Genomic DNA, 16,217 nt, shown 5'->3' on the forward strand with positions numbered 1-16,217 from the left:
AGTTTAAAAAAATTCCTTCTTACCTGCTGCTGCTTCAGAACTGAAGCTATCTTTAACTACACAAGCTGGACTTAGGGGCAAAACATCATCATCAAAACTGATCAGATCTCCTTCCACATCTAATTTATTTTGCAAAGCAGGTGCTGAGGAGTTGGCTGCAGGTGACAATTCCCCCAGAGACTTGTAAGCTTTTTCTTGGGCAGATACAAGAGCCCGTGGGGGAGCAGCAATTGGTTTTAGTGAGGCCAAAGAAAGGGCAGGATTTTCTGCATAACGTGACTTTTTAGGAACAAGAGGCCTTGGAGCAGGAACAGGAAATTTCTTTTGTCCATCGGTGTTCTCTGCAACCGATCCACTCCTTGTATCAAGAAAATCACTACTACTACTTTTAACAAGGCCAGGTTTTGGCTTCTTTGGCAGTTCAGGTTTGGTTACAACACTGCTCCCAACTCCTTCAGGTTGAGGCTGCAATTCCTTGGGAGGTGTTGATTTGCTTTCTGTCCATGCGTCCCAGTCTCCCGAAATTCTGCTTACCCCTGGCTTTGGAGCAACTACTGGCTTCTTTGCAGTAACAGGTCTTGGAGTGAATGAACGAGGGGCAATTTCTGGCTTTTTTGATAATCCTGAGGTATCATTAGTTCCTTGGGATTCAAAAACTTTGATCCTTGAAACAATACTATTTTGGCTCTTTTCTGTACCCATGCTATCCATCGCCAAGTGATTGTCTAGTAAGCGATCATCTAAGAGAGGTGACTGCTGAATTGGAGGTTGCTGCCTTTTTGTGGTAGACTGGTTCACTTCTTCTCCGTTGTCTATCTTACTTTCAGTATTTTTGACCACATGTCTGACATTGCTTCTTGATCTCGGCTTTGGCACAGGACGTATCACAGCATTGGGATTTTCTTGGCACCTCTGACCTTCAGAAATTTCAAAGACTATTAAGGGATTCTCATTTTCTGAAGGACACCTATTCAGGAGAGATGCAGAAGGCCTAGGAGGTTTAAGAGGACTCTGCCCTGCTAACAGAAAAAAAAAGGTTTCAGTTATCTATTCCAGAACACTTTGTTTATGTTATTTTTTTGTCAGCCATCAGGATGGTAAACATGGTAGTTTTCCTTCAGAACTTACTGCTGCTTGTGAAACTGCAGTTCTCTTTCTAAAAAGATGAATGAAAAAACATAAGAACTCTAGGAAGAAACTGAAGATTGCTGAAATGCATGGTATCTACACGTTGTGAGTTCAAAACTACTTGTTAGCTTGCAGCATGAGGGACATGCAAGCAACATCTAGACCAAAGAATAGTACAGTAAATTCCCCAGCTTGGTTTGCACACTTTTCAGTCTGAACGTGTAACACTGCTGCTATTCTGGATTGGACATCTGAGCTCCTCCGGCCTCAAAGCAATTGCCATTATGGCTGAATCGAGCAAAACTTTCAAGATTTAACTATAGTCTGACCGTGAATGCAATGGTAGTTCTTCAGAAGAGAGGATTTTTACAGAAATTTAGAGCAGTAATCATTCACATAAATTTAACTGTTATTAATATTAAATGCTGCACAGACCAATAATAAAGAACATCTTCAGGAGACAGAGTAAGGTTTCCATCAATGAGAAATCCAAAACAGCCTCACCTAGACAGCCTGCAGGTTCCCAGTGTGTAGCCACACTAGTTTTTACATTACTTCCCGGCAAATGGCTGATTAGTTCCTCCGGAAAGTCAGTTTGTGTTGCAGAAGTAGTGGTATGTCTAGGAGCAGCAGCATTATTGTTATTTGTTGTATTGACTTGTACTTGATTGATTTCTTTTATCACCTGCTCATATGATGGTGGAAGCTACAAAACAGAGAGATAAATATTAATGTACGTCCAGATGTGATCCTTTTAAAAAAAAAAAGCATATAAATGTAAAAATACTAAATTAACGTATGCAGAGGAAAAGAACACTGTCATAGTCTTTTATTCAATGTGATGAAAGTCTAAACAAGCAAAAACTCTGTTCCTCTCTAACTTAACAAGCTTTTTACCTTTGTAAATCAAACACACCTCATGTAAATTCATGCTCACCTCAGCTGGAATATGCTCATTTCTCCTCCACTGAGCATGAGATGAAGCAGAAGGGAATCCTAATCCCTGAGGAGTGACAGGGCTTGCACCTGGAAACCAGGAGGATGGCCGGAGGGGTTCAGCAGCAACTATTGTAATTTCAGGACGCCTGGAAATGAAGGCAAAGGGGAATAATTACCTAAAACATTTTAAAATAATTCTTTTAAGTATAAAAGACCAAGGTTTTCTCGGCATGGGAAATCAAAATAGCTCAGGTCTTTTTGATTTAACCAAAGATGTTTTTCCATGATTTCAAAGTAACTTACCTGACCTTTCTAACAAGCACTTAGGCTTCCATTCAAAGCACCTAATTAAATGCCTAAGCCAAAAAGTAGGTTTAATGGCTTCAGTGAAATAATTTACATGCTTAAAGTACTTAAACACAAGTGTAACTCAATTAGATGGAAGAAGTCTTAGTCTTCACGGGATAATGAGAACTAATCATGTGTTTGCCCTTAGCCTGCTACAATGTGAAAGCAGTAGGATAGTTAAAATGGCTTCTGGCTGGCTACGTAAAAGCTTGTCTATCCTCAGACCTCTAGGGAAACCTCCCACTGCCCTAAAGTGGGGCAGAGCAAGCCTCACGAGGCCTTTGGGACAGGGCCTGTTTGCTTACAGCATCTAGTACAATAGGGACTTCTGTAGCAGCTAAGGGCCCATAGGTACTACCCCTGTTTTATCACCGTGACAACTGCTTTAGAGCTTAAGCTGCAGTAACGGCCCATGTTCCCAGACCATGGCCTCCAGAGTACCACTGATCAATCTAGAGTCTCACACAAAATACACTTTGAGAAGTGCATTTTGTGAGTAGATGAAGCACCTGCTACAGAAGTCTCTGTCTGCTGACAGAAAAAACCTGCAGAAGTGTAACTTCTAAAACTATTGTAGGAAGAATTAAAAAAGAGGGCTACAGTTCCTTCACATCTGAAATAATGGCAGACTCAGTTCACCAGTTATCCAGGTTGGTGACCTCCTTTCTCAATACCCTTTAAGAAACTGGAAGGAGGCCTGACAGTGTGCTTATTTTCATTGTGAAGTAATCCTGTAAATAGATGTCAGGAAAGTAAAACAGTTCTGCAGAGGTTTGATGGTTGGTTGCATTCTTTTTTTAAGGACACATACAAAAGTTGATGAGAAAACTCCTCAAACTCTTAACCTACATTTTGCTTAAGAATCACAGTATTTTTATTTTATTCCAAGTCTAATTTATTTTTAAACACATTAAGGATAGAGAGAAGGGGAAAAAAACCAAAACAACAAATTAGAGAAAGCCATAAAAATTAATACTGTGACACAATCTAACAAGTTTTACAGTAACACCTAATTGCAATATAAATAACAGCATCATACCTTCTATCCCTCTGCTGTTCGTTATGGCTAGAGGTCCGAGAAGCTATTTAAAGAAAAGAAACAGAAGTTTTGAAGAAGTTAAAATATGCTGTCACAGCAATAAGATGATGATAATAGCAGAGCCCTTACCAATCCACTATCAATGAAATGGAGAACATACAGTATCTGATCATAAATTCTAGATTTTAAGAGTGGCCAAGTTTAAAAAAAAATTATTTGTGTTAAATATGAGAAGTTTTTAAAAGGTTTAGGGTGCAGTTTCACAATCAGTTTAAGTTACTCTATGTCCAAGCTACGACCAAGAGAGATGGTCCCCTTTCTTCTTCCTCGCCACAAGTTCCTGCATTCTGCATTGTGGTGACCCTAGAGTTGAAACTTCTTTTTCTTTAGGTAAAACAATCCATGAATAAAACAAAAAGAAGTGTTAAACACATCTGGCTTTGCTTTTGATGGCTCATTTCTGAGATGTGTTCTTTAATTTTTTTTAATATCTCTTTTTGTTTGTTTTAGAGAAGGGAGAAGTACTAAAGCAGAAAATCTAAGAAGCTATTTCACCCTCCTTTATGTAAAAAGAAAAAATTAAATGTTCCCAGCTAGAAATTTCCTAAAGTTTAATCACTTGTGGACTAAAAGTCAGCATTTCTTTTTTTTTTTTTTTCCTTTCAAACCATGTGTTTCAGGTTACATAAAATAAGTGAATCCTGACCTCTTCATTTTTGTATTTTTGCCATATTTATATTCAAATAATTTTTTCAAGGGCCACATTATATTTTCATTTTGATTTCTTTAGAGAGAAAAGGAAATTATCCGAGGGACAAATTTTTGCATAGCAAGTGCAATTTAGGAAGTGGTAGAGTCTTATTGTCCAAAAGCTGACAATTATGCTATTCCTGTGCCATCACAGAATCATTAGCTGAAATCGGCAAAGCATACTTGATTCAGGAGTCGCATAATGTTGTGTCAGACATACCTCTTCCACAGGGCATTTTTGATATGCACTATTCATGAGTGCTAGAGGAAAAAAAGAAGGGGTTACAGAAGAGGAAGAGGAGGTGAAGGAGAACAAACCAAGGCTTCAGAGTGCCAGAAACCATGATCAAATGGGTTCGTCACGCAAGGATAAGAGCACGCGCCAGTGTTGTAAGAGGATAACTGTAGTGTCTATTCACAATATAGTGTCTTAAAAAACTAAAATAAAAGCAGATTTTATTTCTAGTCTCATGCTGATTTTAACAATGGCTGTTCAGAAGTTTCCCTTGCAATAAATTAACCATGAAGAATATAACTGAATATGGAAATGTCCACTGTATGGCTCAACAAAGAGCCACCGTAGGAATGAGAGGGAAGTCAAATCGCTTTGAATGCTTTATTTAGTTTAAAAATCATCGTTTATTTGGGTCTGTGTTTTTTCCCTTCCAAAAATAATGGGTTACACTGAGGCGTTGATACAGATGCAAAGAGGCTGGGATCCCATAATTTATACTCTCACCTACCAAAGAGGAATGGGCAGGCAGGTTGACCCCAATAAGAGGCACACCTCAAAGTTTTGGGCATGATTGAACATCTCCTAAACCAGTTGTGTAAAAATTGTTTGGCTAAAATAAGTAAATAAAAATCCCCTACACCTCACCTTCACTTTCTTTTTCAGAGATCCTAACACAGCATTGATCTAATACACTCATTAAAGAAAAAAAAACACCAAACAAACTGACCCAAACAACCAATTCCAAGATTACTTTTGCAAAGAGGATGGAAGAAAGTGTTCATTTGGTAAATGTATTCAATACAACTGCTTGGGGTATAGCCGAAGTACAATGATAAGGGCATTAGAAATAAAAACTAATTAATGAGGGATGCAAAACTGAACTGATAAACCTGTCAAATTCTTTCATTCTTTCTTCATTTCTAGATAAATGCTATATGCTGTTTTCTCCTGTGAGACACTAAATTCTATTTATTAAAGTTATTAAAACAAATAAGAAAAACCTAAAAAAAGTCTGAAAGACCTTTTTCCTTTCTTAACATAGGCAAAACACCTCCAGTGAGGCATCTATGTAATCCATCAAACTCCAAATTTCAAGTAAACAAGTAAACTCACTTGAAAACAACACATTTAAAATGTTTATATAAAGATAACTTTACTAGTAGATATAAATATGTCTCTTCAAAAGAGGTAATATCGAAGCCATCATATGTTTTCAGAATGTGCTCATTCTGTTTGGGGGAAAAAAAAAAATCTCCCCGGCATTTATGGAATCAAGCTACTTCCATGTACATAAACATTTAATAAAAACATTTATTTTTTAAGGACCTTGACAAAGTTCTTCCCTCCTTCCATCAACCACTTCCCTCTTTTTGCTGTCACATTTTTGTTACAACCACACTTTTAGAACATCTTTTGTTTTGGAAGTTCTTAAATCCACAGTAGGAGCAGAGGCGAAAACTACTGCATCTTCTGCTCTCACGTATTCCTTGGAGTTCTACAAATGCTAGGGAAAAGAAAATATAAACTTTCTAAATAATCCTTGCCCCCAGACTTGCACAGCTTTTATTCCCTTGCCATTTCAAAGAAAAGAATTTAAATTAAAAAGTGTATGAGAGAAGACATGAATTTTTAAAATATAGCACATACCTGATTTACAAACAAAAGAAAAAAACCTGCAGCCATTTTTCTGGCCTTGTGGTCTTTTGATCCTGTAAGTCTATTCTTCATTCCCTTTGTGGATTGCCTTGAAAAAGCATGCTATTAATTTTACCCCCAGATTTCAAATTATGACAGTTTTAAGATTTAAAAAAACTTTCTTCCATCAGGGAAGTCAATGGAAATGTATTTCAGTGCTGGTTTACATACTGACAACTGAAGACAGTTGGCTCCCCGACTTCCACACTAAGAAATGCTCAGGGTGCTAATTGTTGACATTCCCAGAAGCATATGCTTAGTGGTATTTAAGTAAAAGGTAATCAAAGCAGTTAAAGAAGGGGTGGGACAGGAAAAACTCAGTGCATAAAGTCCACACTTTTTCATCTTATAACTGTATTGGTCTCAGGGGAAAGAAAAAAATATCAAATCAACTCATAACATTGTCACTATTTATTTCTGTTAGTGTCAATGAGGCATCTAACTGTGTTTAACCTAGTATAATAGAATTTAAGCAAGTAAAGGATTAGTGGTAATACTGTAAATAGAGGACAGAGCAGTGACTTATAGATTCATTTTTTGTACATATTTCTTACAAGCACTATTCAGTGGGCTTTATCCAATTATTTTTGAATGTGCAGTGGTAAAGGGTACTCAGTTTGTGCTGTATACTTATGCTTCAAATGTTTTTTTTCCTCTACTGTTTCTTCTCTGGGTCCTGCTTTTCAAGTGCACTTAATATGTCATTTGTATTTGAAACACATACAGATTATGGCACAGGGGGCATTTTAAGCTATGCAATCAAGATGCCTGTATAAGTACAACCACCATTATACCACAAACCCATAAACTGCGATGCTACAGACAAGTTGGTGGCAACAGAAGTCTGACATGCACTTTTGAGTCTTTGGAAGAGAGCTGGGCTAGAATTTACAGTCTTTCAGGCAATCTTTCAAGGCAATATAGAGGCAACTATGAAGTTCATTCAGGGATCTGCTCAGAGATACCATCCCGCTGTGAGTACTGAGCATTTCCACAATATAGACACTGCACAATAATATTCCATTAGCAAATCTGTATGAAATAGCAAACAGTTTTGTCATTGCAGACTGTTTTAAAAGCAAGTTTCATTTTGCATTAAAGATTGGAACCACAGCCTCAAATAGCCCAAGCCTCGTCGGAAATCAAGCTCCAAATTTTTCTGATTATTTTTATCTATTGTCCCTTCCAGCAGCTGTGAGTAAACACAATCCTGCCAATTAACTGTTTCAGTTAATTCATATTAACTATTATTAATAGGTTTTAAAGTAATAATATCACTTTCTACAACAAGGACATGTGCTAATATTTAAAAACACAGCTTCTTTCAATGCTTTTCTAACACCGGGCTAGGCATTTCTACCATCAGTCCTATGAAATATGTAGACTATTAGACTGAGAAGTTATTTTTCTCACTATATAGCTGCCTAGGAATAAAAGTCATTCATTATAGTATCTCAAGGAGAGCCTCAAGAGTGGGCAAATGCTCCCTCCCTTACTTAAAAAGTAATACATCAGAAGAGCTGACAGAATGGTCCCATGTAAGAGGCCATGCTTGCGGTCTTTGCAATAGCAAAGGTGTTACATGGCTGCGGAGGCCCTTCTTCAGGGAACACTAAAAGGATCGGGTAATCCTCAAGCCAAAACCAGAAAAAAACATCTGATTTCACCCAAGATCTGATTAGACTATTTCTGTACAAGTAGAGGTTCAAACTAATTGGAAATTTTCATGCATCTCTGAAGTAAGAGAGTTGAAGTTTTTCTCCTGAACTATTTCTTGGCACAAGGGGGAGGTCTTGCTCCTTTTCTTCTAGTTCTGTTTCCAGGCACCTCAGGGAAATGTTAGGTCGTTTGACATTAGAGCTGGGCTGATTTAATGCTTGAATGTAGCTAAAAGAGATGGTGATGCCCAATTCCCCTTCCAAACACAGACTTTTGTCCCCTCTTGAATGAACATTAGCACTCTCATGACCCCACAGTAAGTGAGTTCAGAGTGTTCAATAAAAAAATAAGCACTTTCTGTACAGTTTTTGTCCACTTTATCTCCCTGAACATGCTCACCTTGGGCTCAGACCACCAGCAGCAAAGGGGAAGGAACATGCCACCCCCAACAGCAGTCTGTTTCCTGCCTCTGCTTCCCAGCTCCAGTTCTTCTTTGTGCAACTTCAGTGAGGGAACTGATCAAAAATAACCTAGGGGTGTGACAGGGATTCCTCTTCCCACCCCCAGTGAGGTCAAATACCCTTTTCACAGCAGACCAAACTGCTGGGCACCGTAGAGGCTGACATTGCTGCTGAATAAAATCTGCATAACTACACCCTTAGTGCAAGCCTGTAGTTTCACTCAAATTAGACAGTAATGATTTGTGAAGGCACTTCACTCCTTCCTACACCTTTCCTTGGGCTGTATGTTCCTGCCTCTGCACCATTCCCTGCATTATGCCAGCCCAAATGTTTGTGCAGATGGGGAGAGAATGAGGTCACGGAATTGATCTGGTTGGGAAAGAGTGGGAGCCAAAGGAACCTAGGAAGCTCCCAAGCAAAACAAAACAAAAATGAAAAACAAACAAAACCCACAGCCAAAAATGGCTGCAAAACTGCCAAATGGGAAGCCACAGCCTCAGAGTGCATACAAGCTGTTACACATCCTTCTTTCAGCCACATATTTGCTTAGGACAGAATGAGAATGGAACAAGCTTGCAGGTTCTTCCAATGTTTTAGGGCAGCAGACTTGTTTCTGTAGCCCTGCTCCTTAACACCACCCTATTCTGGAAGAGTGGAGAAGCGAGCGAAAACATCGTTCCCCTTTGTCTCACTACCGCAGCACTTGGCTTGCCTCTTTTTACTTTCTTTGGCATTCTTGTGCATGTTGCTGCGCTGGCGTCAATGGAAATAGTTTCACTGATTTCAGTGGGAGCTGGATTTAGTCGTGTGTCCTGGCCTGAGACCATCATTAAAAATCCAGGGGTAACTTTTGAAGAGTTGAGATTAAAAAAATTACTCCCGAGCACATCTCATGTTCACATCCTTGCTTTCTTCAAGCACGTTGGGCTCACTTTTCTGAATTCTACTGAGCTGTCAAACAACTGAAACAAAATGACAGCATCTTTCTATCCAGAGTTGTAGTCAGGGTGGCTGAAAGGAAAATAAACCCTCTTCCTCTTTGGCCACAAGACAGGGAAAGACTTACCGACACAAGGTCGTATAAAGCATTGTCCACAGGTTGGAAAGTTGAAACCCTGCACATACCTATCATGTTTCTTGAAAATTAGAGATAAACAGCACACAGAGCTGTGATTAAGAAATAAAGATAGATTTCTAACTCTGTTAGGGAAATACACTTTTCCAGAGAATACTATACTTTGTCCAGATTATCGGCAAGGGGGGTTAGGAATTATTCAGGGTCAATTTTTAATTTAGGTCTATCCAGAGGTATGGTTACTGGCATACAAAGAACTATGGTCTCATTTACAATGCTTTGATATGTGCATGGAGATTTTTTTCTAGCTTATCATCTGAATAATTCACATAGTACTTATATTTCATCATAGTTATTTACATATTAATATTATTAAGTATAATGTTATAACATATGAGCCAGGGCTTCTTGACTAAATTGGTTTTTTACTTGATTATACCTCAAAACAAGGTATCACTTGCTACTGTATTTTCAAAAACATAGATAACAATTGCTTAATGATCTTTTAAATGGTTTCTCAGTTAGACGAGGTAGTGGGGCTTAGGCAGTCTGAACCAACTTCTGACTCCACCACAAAGGGCCCTCTGTGATCTGGTGCCCTCTGTTTTCCAGTTTCCTATCTATGGCAGCACCAGCACAGATAAAGTGCTGCATTTTAACTACAGCATCATGTAGACTTGCTCTGAATAAAGCTTTCATGATCCCTTTTGACGACCTCCACCCTAATCCATACTAATGAACCCCTGACTAGTAGGTCCAGGAGAAACAAATCAGTAGCACATATACTAATTTATTTTTCCCCATAGCAGAATCCTCAGGGTTGTTTCATTAATATGAAATAGAAATCATGGACAGAAAGGAAATAAAAATGAAAAGCGGAAGAAAGAAACAGCATAAAATACTTTGGAAGATGCAGCTAAAGAAATTCTCTGCCTGGAAATATCATGAGCAGGGAAAGCGAACCAGGAGTTAAACGATGAAATCAGGGAAGAAGAGTTTGGACTCTCATTCAAGATTTATAAACAATTTTTTGTTTTCCAAAATGAGCCCGGTGCATGAGTCTAATCCTGTTCCCAGTATAGTCAATGAGCAGTTACTGCAGATTTCTACTAAAATACAATAATCTTCTGTTTTGTCAAATGAACTAAAAATTGGGCATATTCTTTAGAGATGGATCACATCTGTGCACAAATGCATTAGTGCATAAATAAGAAAATGTTAGTAACTGGCAAGAAGGAACAGCCCGTCAGCAAAGCAAAAAGATGGTCTAAAGTGAAGTAAAAAAGAAAAAGAGTGAGAAAAAAGTTACAGCCCCCCAAAAGCCTGCTAGCTACTTTGTTTTCACATATCAAGTTAACCAGTTACTAAAAACAAAGAGGTAGCAATCTTACAATATTATGATTCTCAAAAAAATAGGAAAAGTAGACTTACATCTCTTGATTGCTGCTCTTATGGATGACAAGGGTCCTTGGCTTAATGAAGAAAAAAATTATTACAATGTGGTTAATGTCTCAAAGAGAAAACAACTAAGTAACATCACGCAGAAATTCCCCGAATATTGTAAAGGGCTTGCCAAGTGCATTTTTCCCCTAGGTTGTTATCTTACAGAAACTTGTCCAAAACTCCTGGAGTATACAACCATACCCAACCCCTTCTAATGAAAACCAGGTTACAGCTTAGCTGCAAGACTCTGCAAAGATAGAAAGCCAATTATTATAACCATTTTTTCTCTCGATTCTGTGTTGAAGTTCACGTTCTGTCTCATTTGACAGGAAAACTTGGAGAAGAGCCCATGTGGGTGTGCATATTCTCAGATTATAAGCATTTAATGACTTAACGTTCTTGTAAATAAATAAAACTTCCACAGCTGAGTAAAAACCTACAGCCCCTTTGCTAAATATTTTTAACAATTACTTAACAACTTATCTTCCCTTTCAGTTGAGATCGCATTTTTCAGTAATAACTTGGTGGGTGGGGTTAGACAGGAAGACAACATGACCAAAAATTTGTTGATACACAAGGACAGAAAAACGTTTCCTTTTGCCAACTCATCCGTTTTCTTGGTAAGACTAAGGTTTCTGATGCCCCTCTTCTGAAGCTCTTATTTAACAGATATAGCAGTCCTTGCTATTTTTGCAGGTAAAAATAAAAACTGACTTGGGATTATCATTTTCAGAAAGTGTTGCTAACTTGAAGAACATGTTATTAATAACCTGCCACTTGTGCAAAGCTACAGAAGAGATTAAAAAAAACCACACACAACTACTTCAGAAAAGGACTTTTTTGCTTTTTTTCTTTTAAAACACAACAGCTAAAGAATGCTTGCTGGTGAGAAGCCTCTGGAAGTGCTGAATAGTCTTTTTAAAGGCTGAAAATAAATAGAATATATCTGGTTCAAATTAATACCATATCTTAATTACAACAGAAAGGCATACTAATCAAGTCTTTTCCGGAAGCCTTCCACCACAGCCTTCATCAGTGTGGTATAAGCAGGAATGTTAGTACAGGGAGGGCATTAGCATTTTAACACTGCTCTCTCTCTGCCTGCAGCAGGTGTGCAGCACACCAACTCTGTCAGGGCTCGGTTTAGCTCCACATGCACTTCCACTGCAATTGCTGATGGCTGCAATTACTCCAGTGGGATGAAGAATAGGGGGATTTGGAGGAGAGAAGAAAGAGACAGTCAAAAAAGACGTGGATGAAAAATGTCGTCCCTCTACAGTCATTCTGAAAACTAATTAAGACTAGAAATGAATGTTGCTCTGACTGAACTGTTTTCTGAAATAGTTTGGCTAGTCTAGGATAAACAATGCCTATTTGTCTGGTTTCAGAAACAGTTCAAATGTGGCTTGGCCCCTATCCACACAGCTAGCAAAGCTGCATTAGAAAACATTTCTATCAGTCATATTTCACTCATGCATTCTCAGTAGAAAGGGATTCTAATTTTCCTTCAAAACGTCCCATCATAATACAGCCTTATCTTTAAGAAACACTTTTAGTTGTATGTTCCTCCCAGATGTACCCCAGACTCCTTTTTCAATTCCCTGTAACTCAAGTCTCTTTCTTTTGGATGTTCATTTTTGAAGCTTCATTCTTCTGCTTTCATTGCTGTGAGCAACTACAATCTTTAGGGTTTCATTTTAATCATATTTAGTATCAGACAGGAAGGAGACTGAAGTCTGGTAACATGAATCTGAAATCTTCTGGATTTTCTGGGAAACAAAAACTTTCTATACTCAGAATTCAAGATTTACTTAAGTTTTATAGCAGGAAATTAGGAAATCTATAAAGTATGCATATTCAAGTAAGAATCAAAAGGAACAAGTTAAGTTCTTTCTTCTGCTGGCAAGAGACCTTTGACCCATTGCAATTTGCCTCAGAATCTGATGAGCACTTTCAGATACGAGCAGTTATTTTTGGCTAGAAATCATAGGATTCATCACGTAGGCAAATGTTCAAGTTTTCCATGCAACATGAGGACCAAAAGGGTATAGAAAACGATTTTCAAAATCAAAATGCAAAGAACAAAGCAAAAAATTTCACGAAACCAACCTAGTGAAGTATGGATATATCAAGAGCAAGGCAGTTCAAGTATGCAACTATCCATGTAGTTTAGAATCCAGGATAACGTGGTTCTGTTAGAAAATTTATGGGCTCACAGGCAAAACAAGCTGTTAGCAGATAGTTTTTCTTTTCCACTTTCCATTAACAGGTCACCCATCAACAACCTTTTGGCAAAGCACTACATTTCCTACCTGCAGGAGAGTTTGATTCACATTTAGCTTACAATTATTTAAGCCCTTTAAAAACATGGAAATGGGAGTGGATGTAGAAATTTTTTTTTTTTCCATGAAGCTCTGTAAAGGAACTGCAAATTCCATAACTGTTTTATACACTAAACCCCAGTAATTTAAATAAAATGCTGTTCTTGGGGCAGCTGGTGATTTTGCCCATACCTTATGCTGAGCTAACCCCTCCCTGTTCCACAAGCAACAACTTCTGGTCTCTTGTCCTGGCTTGCAAAGAGAGAAGTGATAAGGTTACTAATGTCTTCCTCTGCTCCACAGTTAATGACACATTTTCTCTCAAGCCATCCAAATAATTAACATAATCAAATTGAATTTAATTCTCCTATTTGATGAGGTAGGAGCTGCAGCAATTACTCTACTGTATGGAGTCCCTGCCTCTTTCTCACCTCCTCCTGTCCATAAGGCACAGCAATGAACCAGAGCACACACAAAATCCCCACAAATGCACATGTCAAGGAAAAATGAAGAGGGAAGAAGTTTAATCCACGTGGGACCTGATCCTGGTCCCGGTGCAACTCCCTCGACAGTTACATCAGAACACCTGAGAGGACAGCATGACAGTAACTAGCCCCTGAGGGTGGGGGCCAGCAGCTCCTGTGTGCCCTGCAATGTACATAAGCAAAGTCCAAACTCATATTGCTGGAAGAAAACCGTGCAGACAGCAGAAGTTTCAGAGCATTAGAGACTCTGATAAACATTAGCTCCAACACCACCCCAGCCATACCTAATATGGAATAAGTAAAGATGCAAACTATTAATCCGTCCCACACACAATTTAGCATGCAGGAGTGGACAACCAGAGCAATTCCTCTGACATCTGCACATTTATCCTAGACCTCACTCACTCTTAATTTAAAGCACAAACTTTGTTTCATTTCCAGCTAAGGCAGCAGTTTCGTTGAGCTTCACCTGCCAGCCCCTCAAAAGGGGGAACTAACCTACCTCTGTCGGTCCCTCTGCACACCCAAACAAACCCACTCAATAGGTTCAGAGGGCATCTGTAAGCTGCTGTACCTGCTATGCTGAAAGCAGTTGGGTACTTTAAGTCAGCAGTAATATGGAAAGGGTCCCATGGGTCACAATTTCTGAAAGATAAAGAATCTGGCGTGGTGTGTTTGAAGTTGTTAAACACCTACTCACTTTTCCTGGCAGGCTTTATTCTGGCTTTCAAGGACAAGTTTTCTAGATATAAACACCTGAGGAAAACGCTTCAAAAGCATATTTTAGGTCTGTGTATTGGGGAAATAAAATTGCCACAAACTAGACTGGACAAAGAGCTGTAAACTGTTTAGCAGAGTAAGTGCACTTACTGTGTATAAACCATGGTCTCTCCCTCATTAGGGGCTCTGCTCCAACACTTTTACTTGCACTGAGCAGTGTCTCTCTTCAAACGCAACTTCCGTGTAGCTACAGTATTTCTCAAAGGCCCACTCCTGCGGGGTGACTCCTGACCCAACACAGTGACCGTGCGAGTATCACTCACCTGAACAGTCCCCACACAGCAGAGGAAGGGAGGTGCTGTTCAAATGGAATAAAGCTCAAATCACACAGGCATCTCCGAGCGAGCAGGCAGGGATTTGTGTGTGCCCAGAGCAGGACAGCATTCAAGTCACACGTTACCCGAGCAAAGAGACCAGGAGGATCTGGGCTACCTTTTCACCCACATGTCTTTTAGCTGTTTCAGGAGCACCAGTGGCTCCAGCCACTGGTGCCGTTAGGGCACCTCACGGACATGTTCCCACCAGCCGGCTGCTGGTGAGCCAGCTCTGCTGATGAGCGCAAACAGGTGGAGGAGTGCTGGGCTTTACCTGCCTCTGGAGAGCACAGGCAGTACTGGCTTGTGACTGCTCCCTCCTGCCTGCGAGCATACCTGTAGCCATTTAGGGGGGTCTCCCCAGGCTATCTACAGTCTTCTGCCCTACGGGTTGTGGTAGTGCTTGCGATACAAAAGACATCCCAAGCTACGGTCCTGTCTCAGCATCTCTCCTTCAACCACTTCCACCAGTCTCCTATTGGCTTGCATGGGATTCTCAGCAGGAATCGAGCAATCCTCTACAACGCCTCCTCCCTTTATCAGAACCAGGACCTTTGTTTGGTTTCTTTATCTAAACTGACATAACAATGAATATTCTACAGGAAAACTGGTTGCATTTCTTTCATACACCACTCTAGACATACACAAAAGCCTGGTGGGGGAAAGAAAAAAAAAAAAAAGAATGATCACTTGTTCTAAAAAATGAATATACTGAAGCATCCTTCATGTCATGTTATACGAGGCTTTTCTTAAAGTATCAGTCCTTAGGTTTACACACCTGCATAAAAGCTTTTTAACATATTTTTAATTGTGATGGTTATCGACCCTGTCTTACACACACACACACACAAAGAGTAAAAAAAGTTAAAATGTTGCTATTTTTAATTTCTTGTGACTTCTTGGAATGTGAGCCAAGAATTTTTAAATAGTTGATGTTGAAATTACTGCGAGGCAAAATACTAGCTTTATTAATAAAAGGCATCATATATTCCTCTCAGTTACTTTAGAAATCATGCCATCTTTATAACAGCCAGTGTACTCCAGTGTAACATTTTTAAAACTTATTAGAAGTCAGTATTCCAAACACAAAATGTTTAAAATGCCACCTAAATGATTTTGCTGCAGACTGAGTCACAGAAAGATGTTAGTAATTTCATAGTTAAATTAAGGGTGGTGCAAAAGATCAGATTTACTACCACCCTGATAGCAGGCCAAAGACAGACCTATTAGTTCAACCAAAAAGCTCCCAAATTTAGGACAGAAGAGTCACAGCTATCCCATCTTCATGATGTGGATGCAGTAGACAGAACTGTATTAATCCTGTGGATTAAGTGAATCTACACTGAAAATGTATCCACAGTGATCAGCCTCTTCAATGCCTCCACTGCAGAGGACTCCCAGTCCTCCAACTGATATGTGTAAATTAGATTACGTGACACACGGACTCCAGGTGCAGTTTCCCCACTAGTGTAAGAGAAGCAGAGACCGCGCAGCCAGTAGTACCACCTTCCCCATGCTCACCATTTCCACCAGCTCTCTCGTGTT

The 16,217-nt window shown here is 39.2% G+C and overlaps 1 protein-coding gene across 1 annotated transcript in view; it reads right to left on the reverse strand.

The window, feature by feature from the left end:
- Nucleotides 1-16,217, reverse strand: part of SH3D19 (SH3 domain containing 19) — a 77,878-nt gene that overhangs the window by 34,555 nt on the left and 27,106 nt on the right. The window contains exons 3-7 of the mRNA XM_009283300.2: nt 10,761-10,801; nt 3,455-3,497; nt 2,066-2,213; nt 1,633-1,834; nt 24-1,016 (exon numbers count right to left, since the gene is read on the reverse strand). Of these exons, the coding sequence (XP_009281575.2) occupies nt 24-1,016; nt 1,633-1,834; nt 2,066-2,213; nt 3,455-3,497; nt 10,761-10,801 (1,427 nt within the window). The remainder of the gene's footprint in view (nt 1-23; nt 1,017-1,632; nt 1,835-2,065; nt 2,214-3,454; nt 3,498-10,760; nt 10,802-16,217) is intronic.

The sequence above is a fragment of the Aptenodytes forsteri genome, unplaced genomic scaffold, assembly GCF_000699145.1.
Source record: "Aptenodytes forsteri isolate BGI_AS27 unplaced genomic scaffold, ASM69914v1 Scaffold6, whole genome shotgun sequence".
In the NCBI taxonomy this organism is placed as follows: domain Eukaryota; kingdom Metazoa; phylum Chordata; class Aves; order Sphenisciformes; family Spheniscidae; genus Aptenodytes; species Aptenodytes forsteri.